The 17,356-nt window shown below is 41.8% G+C and overlaps 1 protein-coding gene across 1 annotated transcript; it reads right to left on the bottom strand.

Moving 5' to 3' along the window:
- Positions 1 to 591: 591 nt before the first annotated feature.
- On the bottom strand, positions 592 to 16,990 carry ppm1j (protein phosphatase, Mg2+/Mn2+ dependent, 1J). Its single transcript, XM_071903894.2, has 10 exons — positions 16,563 to 16,990; positions 9,655 to 9,769; positions 7,371 to 7,700; positions 6,509 to 6,621; positions 5,909 to 5,993; positions 4,898 to 5,016; positions 4,637 to 4,700; positions 4,089 to 4,196; positions 3,032 to 3,183; positions 592 to 2,133 (listed from the first exon to the last, which is right to left on the bottom strand). Exons 1-10 carry the CDS (start codon positions 16,814 to 16,816, stop codon positions 1,986 to 1,988), a joined length of 1,488 nt encoding a protein of 495 aa, XP_071759995.1. The 5' UTR covers positions 16,817 to 16,990; the 3' UTR covers positions 592 to 1,985.
- Between the last annotated feature and the right edge of the window lie 366 nt (positions 16,991 to 17,356).

The following is a 17,356-nucleotide window of genomic DNA, read 5'->3' as shown; positions in this document are numbered from 1 at the left end:
ACAAAGCGTTCTGCCATTCACCTCTTATCTGACCAGTCCCTCCTGCGGGCTGTGAGGACGTGTGGAGGGCCTGTGCACTTTCTCACGGCGTCATGTCAATGGTGCCATAACTGGGAATTTACACCAAAATGCCAGTCACAATTCCGACTGAACTGTGAATGGCAAAACAGATTTTGTTCATGGTTATACAGTTATTTTACTTCACAATGGGGATTCCCTCTTAAGGAGAAATTCCCTTAATCCTTGAAACAATGAACAGCATTTGCAAATGCTTTGTGCTTATTACTAAACATTTGAGCATAAATAATGGACCAAACGTCTTTTTCCTCCTGTTAAAATAGTTATATTACATTTTTTTTCAGAGTTGTCATATAATTTAAACTCTGCTGTGCCTTTCCAATTTCTTTCTTTCTTCATTCTTTCTTCATTTCTTTATTTCTTGTAGGAAAAGGTTTGTTGGCGACAGGCTGGCTGAGCTACTCTGATTCATCAGCTGGCTAGTCCACATGTTCATTTCCTTTTGAGAAATACATAGCAGTTCATTAGAGACACAAGTGTGTGGTGTGGTTATTAATTAGCAAGTTCAAAGAATATGGGAAAAAAAAATCAGATTTATTTCTAATTTGGTACACATTATCCCTCTACCTCTCATTGTGGTAGCTCATATTCTAAGACGCACCGTCTTTCTCTAAACAATCAAGTATGGATAGAAACATAAAAATAAACTTTCCGATACAGCTTACAATCAAAGTTTTTTGTTTTTTGAAAAGCTATGGGTAATCTAAATAACAACATGACATAACAAAACAGTACAAAAGAGGTATACATTTGAGGGCGTACAATGTTCTTTGTCACTTCTACAAGGATGAAACTTTAGTGCATCTGAAAGAAAACAAAACAAAAACAAACTCTGAAGTCCCTCTCATCTCTTAAGCATAATAAGGCATATTTGTGAAGTTTATCACATCCTACCGTACCGAGACATTTACGGACTACAAATCACTTTTACCTCTGAGGGCTGAACAAAGAAAACGCACTGCTAAATTAAACCGAAGATCACATTCTATTACGTTGTGGCAAACACAAGCATTATCTTCCTTTGTCTTTTACTGGAATGGTAAAAGTAAAACAAAATATACCGATCTATGAGCACATTCAATAAAAAGATACAAATCTGAATCCCAAATCAACCAGTGGGCTACCATTGACCATGTTATGACAGTCTTAAAGTGCTTCGGGTGTCATCATTCACTGCAGCTTTAACATTGGAAGTAGAGATACTGACTCAATTGATTGTGTTTGGGTCCAATGCTGACTAGGTCCATTTCTTCGATTCCACTTCAATAAACCTCCATGCTTCTTTAATGTACAGACTTGGGTCACATAGTCCTTTTTTTTTTTTGTTTTTGTTTTTTTTTGTTTTTACAGCCGTCCATTCATTAACATTCCCATGGCATGACGCCATTGCTTTGGTGCCCTCACATTCTGTCCTGTAAAAACCCCTTAGAGTAAATGACCGTGAAATTTTGTGCGGGACTGTTTTCAAAAAGGAGTTCCCTTTTTTAGGACGTGACGAAGATGACGACCAGCCCACAGTTTTGACTAGCTGGTCTGCTTTGAAGGTTAAAACAAACAGAAAAACAACAAAAAAAAAACCACTACAAGGACTTAATTCTCATTGGCAACCGACACATAAAGCAGGCCAGGGAGAAGGAGCGCGACTTGTCATATGATGTCACTGAACGTTGTTTTGTTATATGACTAACCAACAGAACAATATGGGTGATTGATCCGGGGTTAGGCTGAAGTTTTCCGGTCTGGTGGTGGATGATGGTGCGGCTCAGACCCAAGTCTTCCCTATGACAAAGGTGTTTTCTTCTCCCTCTGCCCCAGCGGTCCGGGGGTTGGGGTGTGGGGAGCTTGGAGGGACCATGGGAAGCACCCTAAGGAGTCAGCCCTGTCTTGGCGGCGGGTGCGACACCTCGTCATGTCTCTACCTCGTGCCCCGCCAGCGGGATCACAAACACGGTGATGTCATCGCCCGAGCCCAGCTTCTCATTGGGTAACCGCCAGCCGCGCTCTTTCAGCACGCCTCGTGACCTCATCAGCAGGTCCTGGGCTGCCAGTGTGTACCTGTTGTTTCACACAGATGGGAAAGAAAAGCACAAACAATCAGAACGATATTGAGTCAACAACGTAGTGAGATTCAGCCTGGGGGGATTTCACACAGCAGGATCAACAGGTCCGCCACAAAACCCAGAATCAGAATCACAATCATTTTATTGGCCAAGTATATTTACACATATAAGGAATTTAGCTTAGTGGTCGCTGGTGTACTTTGTTAAAAGACAGAGAAGAATAAAAGACAATATAAACCAATAAACAGTAATATAAAAAAAACAATACAGAAACAGTAGAAGAAAAAGATAAGATCAGAATCAAATACAGAATACAGAATATAAGTATACCGTATATAACTTAAAAAGTGTTATGAAATATATCATATTCCTAAACCAAATATTCATGTTTTGTTTTACAGATTAAATCAGTCTCACCAGGATATAGCATAATCTTTTTCACAGTTATCTGGCTAACTTTCTAATCCTGCTTTGTGAAATAAAAACAAGCACAAGCACACATACACACAAATATCGCTGCCTAAAACAAAAACTACAGAATCATATTGAGTCAATAAAGTACATCAAACAAACTGCCCCCTGCATCCTGAACATTGTTTATGAATTAATTGATTTCAATGCCTCGCCATTCTGAGCAAATTCAATCTGTAGCTGTAACTTGTTGTAGAATGCTGCAGGTGGCCTAAATATTTGTAAAGGTCGCCACCTAGTGGATATACTGTGCTTAACTGAGCACAGCATTGATTTTATTTTCCAATGGATTTATGAAACTGTACAACTCAGTGAAATTTGTGTCATTTTACTGATGGCTTTCACACGGCACATAGCATTAGTAACAATCATATGAGTAGAATGTAAGCCTCATAATAAGGATTATATGGCGGACTCCATACCTCATGGGATCAGAGGGGTCACAGCAGGACAAGAAGGCCGACACAGCATCTGCCACCTCCCTGTCCGTTGTTACATCCCACAATCCATCTGTACCCATGACCAGGACATCATCCGGGCCGTGTTTGTTTTCAGCCACGTCATAAACCTTCACCTGGAATAGGAGGACATACTCTTCACCAATTTCATTCATCATGGTGGTATGATAAATAATATCATTTTGTGTAAGTGTGTTTGTGTGTGTTTAGTATGTGCTTGCTTGCATGCAAGGGACATAACCTCCATATGCTGCAGCAAAGCTGCTTATTTTCATTTACATTTTAAGCATTTAGCTGAGGCTTTTATCCAGAGTGACTTCCAATGAGTGCAACAGTAGAATAAGCTTCAATTCCTTGATCGCCATAATTGTAAGCAACCAAAATTACAAGTAACCAATAGCAAAGAGTGCAACGAGAGTCATGGGGTCCTGATAATAGTCCTGTGATCCTAGGCTAAGGAGTGCTATGAAAAGAAATGAGAAATAAGAGCTAATGAGATAGGTAGATGGTATTTTTTTTATTTAAAAATAAGAGCATATTAGAGGGAGCAGGGGAGATAAGTGCCCAGTTGCCAGCTCTACTGTACAGCTCCCATGTTTGAATATATTGAGCTGTAAGAATGAAGTAGCGTGTTGCTGAAAAAAATAAATAAAGGTTAAAAAGGCCTGCATGTAAGAAATGCAAAACTGGAGCGAATGTGTAGCTTTGCACTCTATCCTCGTTTTATTAAAGAGAGATAACAACAGCACGTCATGTACTGTGTGCATTCTTCCCAGCTTTGATCAGACAGAGGGTGCGGCAATAGCTTTGGGCAACGTAAAAGAGCAACGCTTCCAGCAGCAGGCAACAAAGAGAAGCGCAGGGCTCGGTATCTGTTCACATGTATCCTGGCAACAAGATGCTCCTGGGTGAGTAAAGCAACAACGCTGAGGCAACTCCTTCAGCAGTGTTGACAGTCAGCGTTGCCCCAAAAGCTGCTCGGCGAGTCGCTGCATTTAGGCTTCAGACGCCTCGCACTCACCTCAGGGCAACATGAGAGGAACGGCTTGATGTGAATGTTGGAGTTGTACACCTTCAGGTCGTGATCTCCCAGCCCGCGGGTTACTCCGATTGTCGCCATGACGCGTGCCTACATACAGACACACACACACACACACACACACACACAGTAACGTAGGTTATCGCTTTGGGGTGTGCTTAAATTCTATCGAGGGAAATCCACTTATGAGGGATTACTGAGTGAAGGACACTTCTCTGCAGACAATAATGACAATTTTCAGCAGGTCTCACTTCTGCCCAGACAGATACTGCAGAATTGAACTGTAGACTTGAAAATGCACAAATATAATCCCCCCCCCCCACACACACACACACAGAGTGAAGAAGAGATAGCACAACCACACACTAACGTACAAATAGTAGACAGTCTGTGAGCAATATGATAATGTGAAGTGCATATTCTGGTTACAGCGTTATTAACTGGAAACTTTCAGCCCCATAACATTTGGAAATCTCTATGACAGGCTGTATATCCAGTACAATACATTACATTTTTTATCTGTTTCTCACCTTTTTGCCCTCGCCGTATATCAGGGGGAATTTCAGATCATCTTCAACGATTGTCTTGTAAGACCTAGAGCCAATCAACAGACACATCCGAGATTTAAGCCACAGAAAAATTGACTGTGGAAAAATCATTAGTAATTTCTCGTAAAACACTCCGCCAGCAAACCGTGCTGAACATTTTTACAGTGCTCGATACAGACAAAAGTGCTCATGAAAAACTAATTAACTATTAAAAATGTGATTAAAACGGATCCCCGGATTTACCAGCCAGTCATAGTGTGGTCTCGGAAGAGCATCTTCTTGCCCAGCTCGCTGTGCTGGATCCTGCGAGGGAACTCAATGTGAGTGAACTCATTCCCCAGGAGCTCCGGCCTCAGGAAGCCCTGTAGTGAAACACAGCATCAAACTGAAGCGTATGAAGCTTTACATAAGCCTAAAATGACATGCCGCTCAAAATTCAGTAAGGCTTCTAACACATGAAACAAATACTTTTCACACTTACGATTTAGCCATTTCGCTCTCACGCTCTTATCCGGAGCAGTTTACAGTGAGCAAAGCAACTGAATAAGCCTAAATTCCTAGATCATCAACACCATATGCAATCAATAGTAATGAGTGTAATGGTCAAAACCACCGTTCCCGATAATAAATACAATAAATATTCCTGTGTACCTCTAACAATCATGTATGTAAAGAGAATTACTAGGTAAAGAAATAAGAGCTGACGAGAAACAGTAGAAAGGTTTTTTTCAGTTGATGCAACTGATTTTAACTTATATAACCTCAAGTTGTGTAATATCAAAAGGCTAAAAATGTGATAGAGGGAAACCGAGGACACAGAAGCAACAAATACCTAAGGCACAAAGCAGCTCCCTGTTTTAGCTGCAGTACCAACGCCATCCACCCACTCTGTGACTCAGAACTACGACTAAAACTGCTCCTAAAGCAGGCAACCAGTGAACATCGATTTGGAGAGATTGCAGGATTTCCTTTTCCTTTTGGAGCCAGGATGCCTACTTGTATGTGCTGCACTCAACTGGAGCCACAGATTCTGCTCTGCCAGTAAAACCTCACTCGACTAGTGAAACTGAAATGTTCAGATTTATGCTATTCCTCTTTCAGTTGGTTATGCATTTTACGTAATAAGTAATGCGCTTGGAGAAAAATATTGTGAATAGAAAATCCCCTTACACAGATTTGTATGGAGTTCATTTCTGATTATTTGATTATATAGTCATTTTGATTGTCATTTGCAGCATACAAGATAAACAATACCAGATACTGCAGCCGCTGCCTCTCAGACTCGGGTGTGAACTCATTAGACATGGGAATAATTTCATCATTTCGTATGATTATGGCCCTGGAGAGAGAAAGAGAGAGAACAACAAATAAACCGGGAGGACAGAGAAGGGTCACAGGGACAGAAGCAAATTTCCATTTTTACACACAAGCAGCTAATATGAACAAGTTGCTCTGCAAGATCATTGATGCAAGTAGAGTGGACTAAATGATGCTGCAGTACACAGAACGGACTCCAGGTGGCGCATGAAGCTGCTGAGTGAGATCATAACATTGGCTTCCTTATCAGGAGATTCCCGGAATCACACAGTAGAGCCGTAATGTCTGACATTTGACACTTAAACACCTATTACATGATGATTTACACTTTAGATTGATGTGATTGTGACCGTAGTTATGGCTTTTGGTGTCACAATCAAACATTTGTTGTCTTTATAAACCTTTTGCATAGGTAAGTACTTTAAATAATCTTCCTGTTTGAATCCATTTCAGTCTACTTAGGGACCATTTATCCTGCAGTCTACAGTAGGTCTATTCCAGATAAATTGATCAACCCTGTTTTACCATTTCTCTCACCTGCTATCTCCAGCATTGGCTACGTAGAGTTTCCCCATCAAATGGATGGCAGCTAAGGCACAACACCCACCAGAAATGGTGTATGAGGCTTTTTCCTTGTCAATCAGGTCATCCTGAAATGAAGAGGGAAAAAAATGTAATCAAAAGGCCAGGCGCTCACAGAGGTTTTCAGAACCCACTCCGCCTCTCATCACTCTGAAGAGCTCCTTCTTTCTCCATACATATTCATAATCAAAACAAAAATGAAACGCAGCAGTGCTAAATATGGAAGTAAACAAGGAGGTCTTGAAGAATACATTACCTAGGCTGTGGCGGGTTATTATCAGTAGCATTGTTACCCTTGTTAAAAGCTGCACTAGGCAAGATTTTTATGCAAAAATACAGCCTTATCTCTCATCGGCGTAAAACACAAAGTGGGGCTACAACAGAGAAAAACGGCATAGATTCACCCTATTTGCCCAAATGAAGTTCTGTTGTTGGGTATGGACACTTCACCCATAGGAAGTGATGAATTAAAACGTAAGAGGGAAATACAAACAGTCTCCTTAACAGCTGTAAGCGAGCACTCCATCCAGAGAAAGCTGGACTTAGATCTTTTGCCTCTCTCCTTTTGGTTTCCTTTGTTTTAAAGCGATGACAGACAAGCCAGGTTGGTAAACATGAGCGTGCTGCGGGCAGTTTACTGACGTGAAGTTACATGATTTCTGGATATTTCTGGATATTGACGTTCTCATTTTTGCTTCTCGCTGCCGTGTGGAGCCACCAAAGTGTGAAGTTGCCAAGTGCAGCTTGAAATAAACAAAGTACTGTTGTTTTTTTTTATCTTAGTGGTAAAAACATCCATTAGTAATCTCCTACTCACCATCTGTTTGAAGGCGTTCTCTATGACGCCCATCACCAGGCTCTCCAGACTGACAACCTTCTCCATGTGAAAGCGCACCGAGGGGTCGCTGATGGCATCGGGGTCTTCCGGCTCCTGTGCGGCTCCCTTCTTCGTCTCCACCTGGTACGGGCTGCCGTTCTTGGCCAGGCAGATGGGGGGCGCGTTGGAGGGGTTCTCCAGCAGGTGGGCGATCTCTCCCAAACGGTCTCTGATGAGGCGATGAAGAAGCTTGGAGGCCATGATAGCGGCTCCGGACCCCGCGTGGCCGTCGAACACCCCCCAGAAGTGAAGAGGGATTCCTGTGCCATCCTAAAGAGGAGGATAGACATAACAAATAAATAAAAAAAGAATATAAAATAATAAATACATACGGTTATGGGTGCAGTCCAAAATCTCACTAGAGATTAGTTAGGAGTCAGGAGGCACAGATTTATGAGGGCTTACAAGCTCAGGGATTTCCTAGTTGGTGACATTATGATACTTTTTAATGCTAAGCACCATGTATCTTCCACTCTAGGTCTTACTGGGCCGCAGCTGCAGAAAAGCTAGATTACGATAGTATAGGGAAGCTGGGAAGATATGAAATTCATTGTAAGCTGTATTTTGTGCAGTGCAACAAGTATAAAATGATATAGCACAGTAAAATTGCCAATGTTTGAGTGCAATAACACTGTAGTATACTGATCACAACAAACAGAAAAAACAGAAAAATGCAATGTTATTCCTCATCAGAAGACTTCTCTGCCTCGACGCAGTGGGTTTACACAATGCCTTGCCACCTATGTGTTTACAGGCTTGTTTACAAGCCGTGCTGGACTGACAGACTAACGAACAGATGAACAGGCGCAAGACATCTGCTTACCCCTCTGATGCTGGACAAGAGGGGGGGAGGGGGCGCAACAAGAGATGATGTAATTAATTTAGACAGAGTGGAGGAGGTGTGTGTGTGTTTGCGTGAGTGTGTGTGTGTAGTCATTCGGTGGGTGGGTGTGGTTGGAGTAGTGACTCCAAAAAAGAGCTATTGACCACATTGCAGTGTAAATACATTTAGGAAGATTAAAGGACCCCAGTCTAAGAGGGAATAGTTTAGTGAGAGGTAAATAAACAAGAGCTGCTTAATGTTCCGCCATAATCACCATGATATTAAACACAGGAAGTTATGCTAATGAGGCCATTAATTAAGCTAATTCATTAAGTAGCAAGTATTTCTGTTAACATACTTGTCTTCACATAACACATGGGTGGTATTAATATGAACTACCAATCTTATCTCTGTATCTCCGTTATAGTAGTTTCAAGAAAATTAGTTTTTCCTCATTAAAATGCACATTTATGCAGCAAGGTGCTCCAAAAGCAAATCGGACCATCTACTGTATAAGGGAAACCTGTGGTGTAAGTATGAAGTTTCTGTTGAGGTTAAGTGAGTGAACCACTGTGGCGGGACATGCAAACAAAACTAGAAGAGTCTTGATGAATTAATCTTTGTTGTAAGGGGGGAGAAAACTAATCCTCAGTGAGGTCTGCCGCTTTCAGGTATACACAGGAGACAGGTTGAGACAAAACTAAATACAGCTTAAGAGCAGATTTAACTAGAGGAATTTAGGTAAATGTCGTCTTTATAGGTCGTAGCTGCTGCCTGACCTTGACCTGAGAGCAAAATCTGCCTTGCTACGAAGCTAGGGGTGAAGACACTGGTTCAAGGTGCTTGACCAACAAATGTTTGTGTATGTTTTGTTTGTTTTTTTGACTGGACAAACCTAATTCTGATGCTTTGCATTGTGATGAAGACATGAGGAACACTTAAGGATATTATTGGAGACCTTCCTATGATAGCATGAAAAATGAGAAGTCCCACAAGGATTGGAGAGGTAAAGGAATTATAAGTAACAAGGAGAATCAGCCAATACCAACTAGGATAAGAAGACACCAATATTGAGTATCAGATAACTACAATGCATGCAACGATTGTAGAGTGAAGCCATTACACTTTCAATACACTGCTGCTACGACTATATTGTGTTTTTATTTTCCTCAAATGAAAAAGTTTAGCTCCATAACAGGCCGAGTAAAGCCTGAGGTTGAATCAAGGTTTGCAAATTCCCTTCAGCGCCATTCACCCCTGACAGCTTCGGGATTTACTGTACATTAACTTCAGATTCAAAAACATTATCAAGGATTATTTACGAAAGCGGTCCAGCCTTTGACCAGACATTTCATTCTTTATTGCCTGGCTCCTGTTTGGTGTTTGGGAGCGCTCTCTCACCCCGCTGTCCTCCAGCAGAGTGGAGTTGCGGTGTTTGCCGCTCGGCCTCTTCACGTACAGCTTCTCACAAGACGCCTGGTCCTCGTTCAGCATGCTCTTCCCCGCATTGATCACCCTGGAGGAGAGAGACAAGAGGTGGGAGTAAGACGATTTCTAATGTTTGCTCTGGATCCTCCAGCCGCACTGCATGAAAACATAATAGCAGTCGGAGAGAAAGAGAGAGAGGTAGAGTGAGAAAAAGAGAGAGAAAGTGGGGCAGGATGCAGTCGTGTCCCAGAGGGAACTTGCAGGAGGGATTAAGTGTTTTCATTATGAGCTGATGCCTGTGGAGGATAATGGCTTTACAGTAATGCATGGTTTCATACTCCAGCAGCATCATCTATCCTCCTTTGTGCTGCAGCGGTATTCACTGGAGGCAGCAGGGCAGAACAGAGATCTGAAGACAAACTCTCCCTAGCAGCTGTTTCTCTGATGCTTAAAAAATAGCTATAAAACTATAATATCCAAACTACCGTAACCTCAATAATGACCTAACGTTAGATTAAATTATACTGACTTTATGGGTGCCTTTAGCTTCTCCAAAATGCAATGAGGCTTAAAAATTGCATGCAACATAATACAATACATACGCAAATGAAATGGTAGCAGTAAGAGATCATTATATTTGGCTACAGAGAAAATAACATCCTATCTCCACCACACCTTGAAATCTGCAGGTTAGTTTTACAACAAGTGTAAGCCCACACAAATTTGCCACTAATTCAGTATGACTTAAGCTGCCACATCAGTCTAACTTGGAAAGACAGTTCTACAGCAGTTTGGACTTCATGCTGGCATATTACATAACACTTTCAGTTTCAATTATAGATAAATGCCGCATTAGCTGGATAATATAGCATAATATCTACTGCACAAATAAAAAAATTCCCCGGAAACTTCTGCAGAGTAGGAGAGAGGGGATTAGTAATTTATTACTTATCAAGAGAGAAGAGGGGGGGGGGGGGGGTAGAGCAGAGAAACAGACAGAAAAAGAGACAAAAATGAAAGACAGGGAGACAGAGAGAGAGAGAGAGAGAGAGAGAGAGAGAGAGAGAGAGAGAGAGGGGAGACACGTTTGTCCTGAGTCTCTTTAAACTGAAATGTCAAACCAAGGAGACAAAAGAATTCCAGGGTAAGAATCCAATCAGAACAGGACCTTTGACCTTTCCAAATAGTTCAAGTAATTACAATCATTAGGGGAGACGGTCACCGTGTGTCCAGAAGCGCTGATATCAGACAGCACCAAATATGAGGCACAATATGCAACTGCTGCCCAAATCTGGATTATAAAAAGCCCTTTCACTTTCTAATCAGTTGAAAGCAGTGGACTGGCACCACTGTGTCCTGCACCGCGCTCCCTGCATTAGGACTAATGATAGGGAAGAATTAAAAGTCGCCTGATTGTCGTCTAAACTTTCTGCCAAGGCCCCGATGTTTTCAGAGATCTGGACGCAAGGCCAGGGAGAAACAACTTTTCATCCATATTGGAATATGATCACAGCAAATCTGCTGTGTTCTGCCAGCACTCTTTTTGGCTCAGTCATGCGTATTGCTTGGTTTTCTATAGTTTCTCACTGACTTTGCCAACTGCTTGGTCTTTTAGTTGAGGTCATGCAACATTGGGAAAGGCTGGCTGCAGGCGGAGAGACCGCACTGAAGCTATGGTAGGCTTGTACCGAAATTGGCATAAAAAAATATAGTGTGCATTGTATCTGCTGTTATTGGATGCATATGTTGTTGTATCAGCCATGGAGGCCTGTCTTTGGTTAGTTGTTGTGTTCACTTTAACAAGTCATGTAATCTAGTATTGAAGAAAAATGTTATTTAACAAGTGAACAAGTGAAAACGTATGACAATGGGGTGTGATAATTTCACTTGGTTCCAGTGTGAAGAAAATCTAATTTTCTTCACACTAGTGGAAGGATCTGACGTATTCTGCCTCGCTTCAAGATATTTACACTTGTTCTTAGAAGAGTCCTGAAGCAAGTGAAACTGCAATGGAAACAAGTGAAATGCTCTCACACCATTAGCATAAGTTTTCACTTGTTTCGAGAAACATAACACTTTAAGGCTGAATATGACACTACATGACTTAAAATAGATATTTTTGCAGTGTAATGAGGTGTGTTTTTGATAAACTCTTCAGCTTCACTCACCAGTCCTGAGAGAATCACCATATCATCTGTTTTGAGAGTAGTCACATGTCTTCAACGAGCTATAATTGAACATAATGTCAGATATGTGGGAGGATGTGATTCTAAAGCTGCAGCTCAAGCCTTCCAATAATGTGACTTAACTGTGGCAGATATCTATGTTTCAGTCATATGTTTCAACAACTTGTGACTGAAAGCCATTGGTCATATCTGGCAAAACAACGCTTCTGTGTTTGATCCTCCTGCGTCATGCAAGGAGAGTTCAAAAGAGGAAGTTGACAATTCCAGTGAATTCTCTGATAGCGGCTGCTCTGCCTTTTAAGGCCATAAATATAATGAAATAGTGAACGGTGTTATAAGACATCTTCTCTCAGAAAAAAAAGTGTTGCAATTAATTTCTTGTCATCCCCTCTAAAGCAGGACAGACTATTTCAGTGATCCTGTGGAAACTCTTCTCTACACAGTAGTTCAATGAGAGGAAAGTCAGGTAGTACATTGTAATACAGCTGCTGAAAGCACCTCAGAGTAAAGGTTATCGCTCTAAATAATCCATTATTTTAGTTGTCTAGTATAATTTCCTGTCACAAACTTCTCCCACAGTCTGAAACATCTGTGCCTGCTATTGTAACAATGAAGTATGTTTGTACAGTATGTTCCTCCTTTGTTGAAGATACAAATTGTATAAAAGTGGGTAATAAAGAATTTCAAATGAAAAAGTCTCCTCCCTCTGTTCGTAACACTGATACATTTCAGAGCGTGAGAGAGGATTGTTTCAAAGTTGAATGTGAAAAGCGGTAATCGCAGGTTGCTGCTGGATGATGCTACGTCAGGTGCTGGGTGACAGATGGACAAATACTGTAGGCCTATTTCATAAAGCCTCATAATCCGCAGCATGCGGAACATGAACAAATTTGTCTCGTCATATTCTAAATTCCTTTACAGGGAAGTTTCACTGCAGTTCATGTTTGCAGAGCAGATGGTGCAATGCTGTGACGAAAATCGACTGGCAAGGCCTGCCAAAAAAAATCAGCAACTAAAATAATACTTTAGCAGTTACTACAGCAACTTGTCTGCTGTGAAGACCACAACTCAGGTACTGGAACTAAATCATGCTGCAACTTGGAAACTGTATCTCTGCATCAACTGAGGATCTGGATACAGAATAGTGTCAATCAAGGGTTTGAACTAGGGCTGGGTGAGATTGACAAAATTAATAATCACATGCTATATTATGTGAAAACACCTGTTACATAACCAAATTGATTTCCAGTGCATTTAACTGCATGGTAATACACCTTGAATGTACAAAATATTAGGGACATGTTCCTGATTTTGAGTTGCAGCCCCTTTTGCACAATCCACATCTCAATAGTCTCAAAGCTAAAAAATCCTTCTCTAACTCGGCTGCTTCTCAAGTTCAAGTTCAAGTTCATTTATTTATATACTGTAGCCCTTGCATGTCGCAAAGGACTTTACATAGAATGAGCCTAACTAGATCTAACTGACAACCACAATCAACCACAGAACAGACTGATGCAACACAAACTTAAGGAAGCAAAGACAAAGCACAAGACACACAATAGCAAGTTTTAGCAAGACATAGCAAGCCTACCTATTCTACATAGGCTAGTCTACCCGGAAATAAAAACACTGTCAAGTACTCCCAAGAAAACCTTATTAGGAAAAAACATGGAAGAAACGTTGGGCGGGCCGAGTCAAAGAGGGATCCCCCACCAGGACGGGCGAGCATGCAATAGGTGCCAGGACAAACAGTGGAATCTCTTTATCCACATCTGCTCCTTTGTGATTGGTATAGAATTAATAAGGGAAATCAATGAGGGATAATTGCTTTTACCTGGATTCACCTCATCAGTGTACTTCATTAAAAGATTAAATGTACATTCAGTGTATGATAAAACTCTTCATAAAAAACGTATAATATATATATATATATATACATATGATAAAACTTTCAACAAGTTTGTGAGATATTTAGTATTTGCTTTTAATAATTAATTTAGACAACAACATTGTCTATCACAATAACTTGATACCATTATTTCATCATGATATGATTATTATAAGTATAATAAATTGCTAATCCCCGATTACTACCACCGAAAGACAATAAATGATAATATTGAATTATTTCCCAGCCCTAGTTTGAACTCCCCTCCCCTGCCTTGCACTGCAACTCTCCAATGTATTATTTGATTAAAATTTGTTCTCCGTCATCTTGGCTTAAAACAAGTCAAGATATCCATGAAAAGAGGCATTCTACTGAAATGGTTTTGGGTGCAGGAAAGCCCTTTTTGTTTTTGCTTCTGAGCCTTTGCCCCTCAACACTTCTTGCACAGTCCTAATGCCAGGGCGTGAAAGATTGCCTGTACATTAAATAGCCATTGGACCGAAGCACTTAGAGCGGCTTACCGTAAGTGCACTCACATGTGGATGCTGACACAATGCTGTACAGCGGCGTTACAGCATCGATCAGAATCCTCTTCTAAAGCATCTTAACCCTGGCGCAGAAATTACACAGAGATTTCAGGTTCAAAATTCCCTGCGAGAGTTTAACCCAGGACAGTATTGTGGGTAAATGCCTCACTGCCGAGCAATCTTGTGCATCCTACTGCTGCACCACCTTTCACCGAATACACAGAACATGACAACACACTATGAAAACAACAATCTGCAGAGGAAATGTTCAAATGGCGGAGGGAAAAATTGCTCAACCGCTGTATTGCAAGGCCAAGACAAGCCAATGGCGACAATGAATCCTCATAATCACCAGAGTGAATGACTGCAGGCACTTAGTAAGTGATATCAAAGCGTTGAAGTTGCGCGGTGTCTGGAGCAGAGCCAGCAGGTCGGCCTCCAACTGGACAGCATCCACCTACACTGTGTTGGGCCTTCATTGTTCCTACTCATTACAGCACAAGGGAAGTTAATTTAACACCTTAGATAGTTTTGAACAGCCGCCCCAGAGTCATGTCAATAGAAAATTTCCAGTATACATGACTATTAGGTTGATTACAACCCCGATTTGGCATCACGACTGATTTTCAAGATCGGACCAAATCCAAGTGTACACAGCAAATTTTCTAGTGTTAATCAGTGTTTATTTTTCAGTGACAGTTATTTGGAAACTGATAAGTGTTGATTGGAGCTTTGTTTGTTCACTCATAGAGCTGATACGGCTCTGTGTTCAAACCCATCTAAAAGTGTTAATTAACTGTGAAGAGTGTGGATGAATAGAAGCACTGGCATACTGTTGGTTTTTACACTGTTGAGACTTAAATGAACACTGGCTTTGCTGATTTGATGATCAGATTTTGCTGTGTGACCAGCTCAGTGAATTGGGGTGTGGTGTAAACAGCACAGCCAATATTGCGATTACATTTTAGTGACTTATATTTCCAAGATGGCAGCACTGATAGCAGTGCACAGCCCCCAGACAGTGAATCAAAATTTCCTGGTATTAGAGCATCCTCATTCCACCTCTCTCGCTCATCCTTCTGAGAATGGGTCCAGCTTCCTCCTCACAAACCTCTCCCCTGTCCCCTTGAGCCACTGTGCATGACTCAGCCCTTTTCTGCTCCAGCACTGGGTCCAGCAGGGCGGACGGGGGTGGGCAGCACAGAGGACCGGAGCTGTTCAGCCCTTCCTCACCCCCCTCCGAGAGGAACGGAAAGTGTTTTTCCTCAGCAGGAATCGACCAAGCAGCACATTCTGGCCAGCAGAGTGAATGGAGTTACTTTGATAGGTGCTGCGTGGTTTGTATCTGCAGGTGTTTATTACAGTATGCAGTAAACCCAAGGACATGTGGAGTGACGCTCTGCAGTTTAGGCACAGTGCGCTGTTGGAGTTAGATGTGAGCGGTCACTACTTCAAGTGACCACATCACATAACCTTTTTATGAAAGACAACAACTAATTAAGTTGCAGTGAGCAATTGAGACAGACAAGAGCATTACACACACAAACAGGAACACATCCATGCAGACTAGGCACTTGTGTGTGTGTGTGTGTGTGTGTGTGTGTGAGAGAGAGAGAGAGAGAGAGAGAGAGAGAGAGAGAGAGAGAGAGAGAGAGAGAGAAAGAGAGAGGGAAAATAGAGAGAGAGAGAGGGAAAAGGAGAGAGACAGCCACACAGAGAGGGATAGAAAGATATCATGGAGGTTATAAATCAGGTATTTTTGAATTTCAAAAATATCATGAATGTATGAACACCTACAAAAAGTAACCTGCTGCTATTATGGCTGTAGTAGAGTAACTGGGGAAATAATACAATTCATTTCAGGTTGACTGCAGTTCCTGCTTTCACTTTTGGATGGCTTGGCCATGTCTGATAAAGCTTCTCTGTTTCCTCATAGCGATACTTCAAATGAACCGAGGAGGAGCCTGTAGGCAAAGCTTTGACCACAAATGCCAAGGTGTTGTCATTATTTGATCCGAATGGTAATGAGCGTTTGTGTAATTAGGCTACAGTAAGAGGGGAAGAATACTGTAGGAATGGTACAATAGCAAAAGGCCGTGTTGGCCATCATTTGGCTGCTGCAGTGGCTGCTGAGGCTGCAGCAACACAAAACACTTCATGACACACAGGCCCGACACGGATCAAGCCTGTCTTACACATCAAAAAACACACATCATATGGTGCTCTTATTTTTTTGGCAATTCGTCAATGAATGGCTTTGATCGTGCAGTAACCACTCACTCTGCGTATCCCGTCCGCCAGGGAAGCCTGCTGTCTCTCTTCAACGTGAGCACCGGCCGTGATGCATGCTCGGTGGAGTACTGCAGGAGCTCCGGGGTGAGGTCCAAGAAGTCCGGCCGACCGTAGGGGAACCGAGGCGGCAGCCCGTCCGGTCCGCAGTTCTGACCGGTACCTGAGTGATGGTGGTGGTGGCCGTGGGGCATCATCCCTCCCACCAGAGTGGACATCGCGTTTTTAACTTTGCTTATCATCATCGGCAATAAAACATAGGCTAGAAAAAAAAAATCCGGACGGAAATTTAAAAGCGATGCGATATTACGCAGGGCAAATAGAAAAAAGAGCCAACGACGAGGATCATTTCAGGAAGCGATTTTTTCTCCCTGGCCCCATGTGACGCTTTAGACAGACACTGTGTTTTCCTCATTCACAACAGAATAACCCTCTGCCGCCTGCGTATAGGCTGTAATCCGGCAGCAGGCTGTATCTCCTCTCAGAAGGCAGGGCTTCACAGGGAGATGCAGCACAGAGCTTCACAGAAAAACACATGCACATTCAAAATCTCATAGCTACAAATTCAAAATATAGCCTAATACAAATTCAAAATCTAGGCATTTACGAACTTGAATATTAGGCTGCTTTTGTCACAATGACAGATTTGACAGATTTTAACCTTAAATAGCTAATCCCATAATACTACATTTTGGAAGGATACTCCAAAGATATCACAGCAAAACTATATATAATATTCAATAGGGATATGACCCTAATATCATACAAAAATAGCCTGCCATACA

The sequence above is a fragment of the Centroberyx gerrardi genome, chromosome 5 (genome assembly GCF_048128805.1).
Source record: "Centroberyx gerrardi isolate f3 chromosome 5, fCenGer3.hap1.cur.20231027, whole genome shotgun sequence".
NCBI lineage: Eukaryota > Metazoa > Chordata > Actinopteri > Beryciformes > Berycidae > Centroberyx > Centroberyx gerrardi.
Note: the sequence above shows the minus strand (reverse complement) of the source record. Positions and strands in the feature narration are given on the sequence as shown.

Excerpts from the sequence above, each read along its gene's own strand:
- ppm1j (XM_071903894.2), bottom strand. The coding sequence starts at position 16,816 with ATGATGATAAGCAAAGTTAAAAACGCGATGTCCACTCTGGTGGGAGGG. Across the intron at positions 5,017-5,908 it reads GGCAGCGGCTGCAGTATCTG|GGCTTCCTGAGGCCGGAGCT; the intron begins GTATTGTTTATC and ends GTTTCACTACAG. Across the intron at positions 2,134-3,031 it reads GACCCCTCTGATCCCATGAG|GTACACACTGGCAGCCCAGG; the intron begins GTATGGAGTCCG and ends GTGAAACAACAG.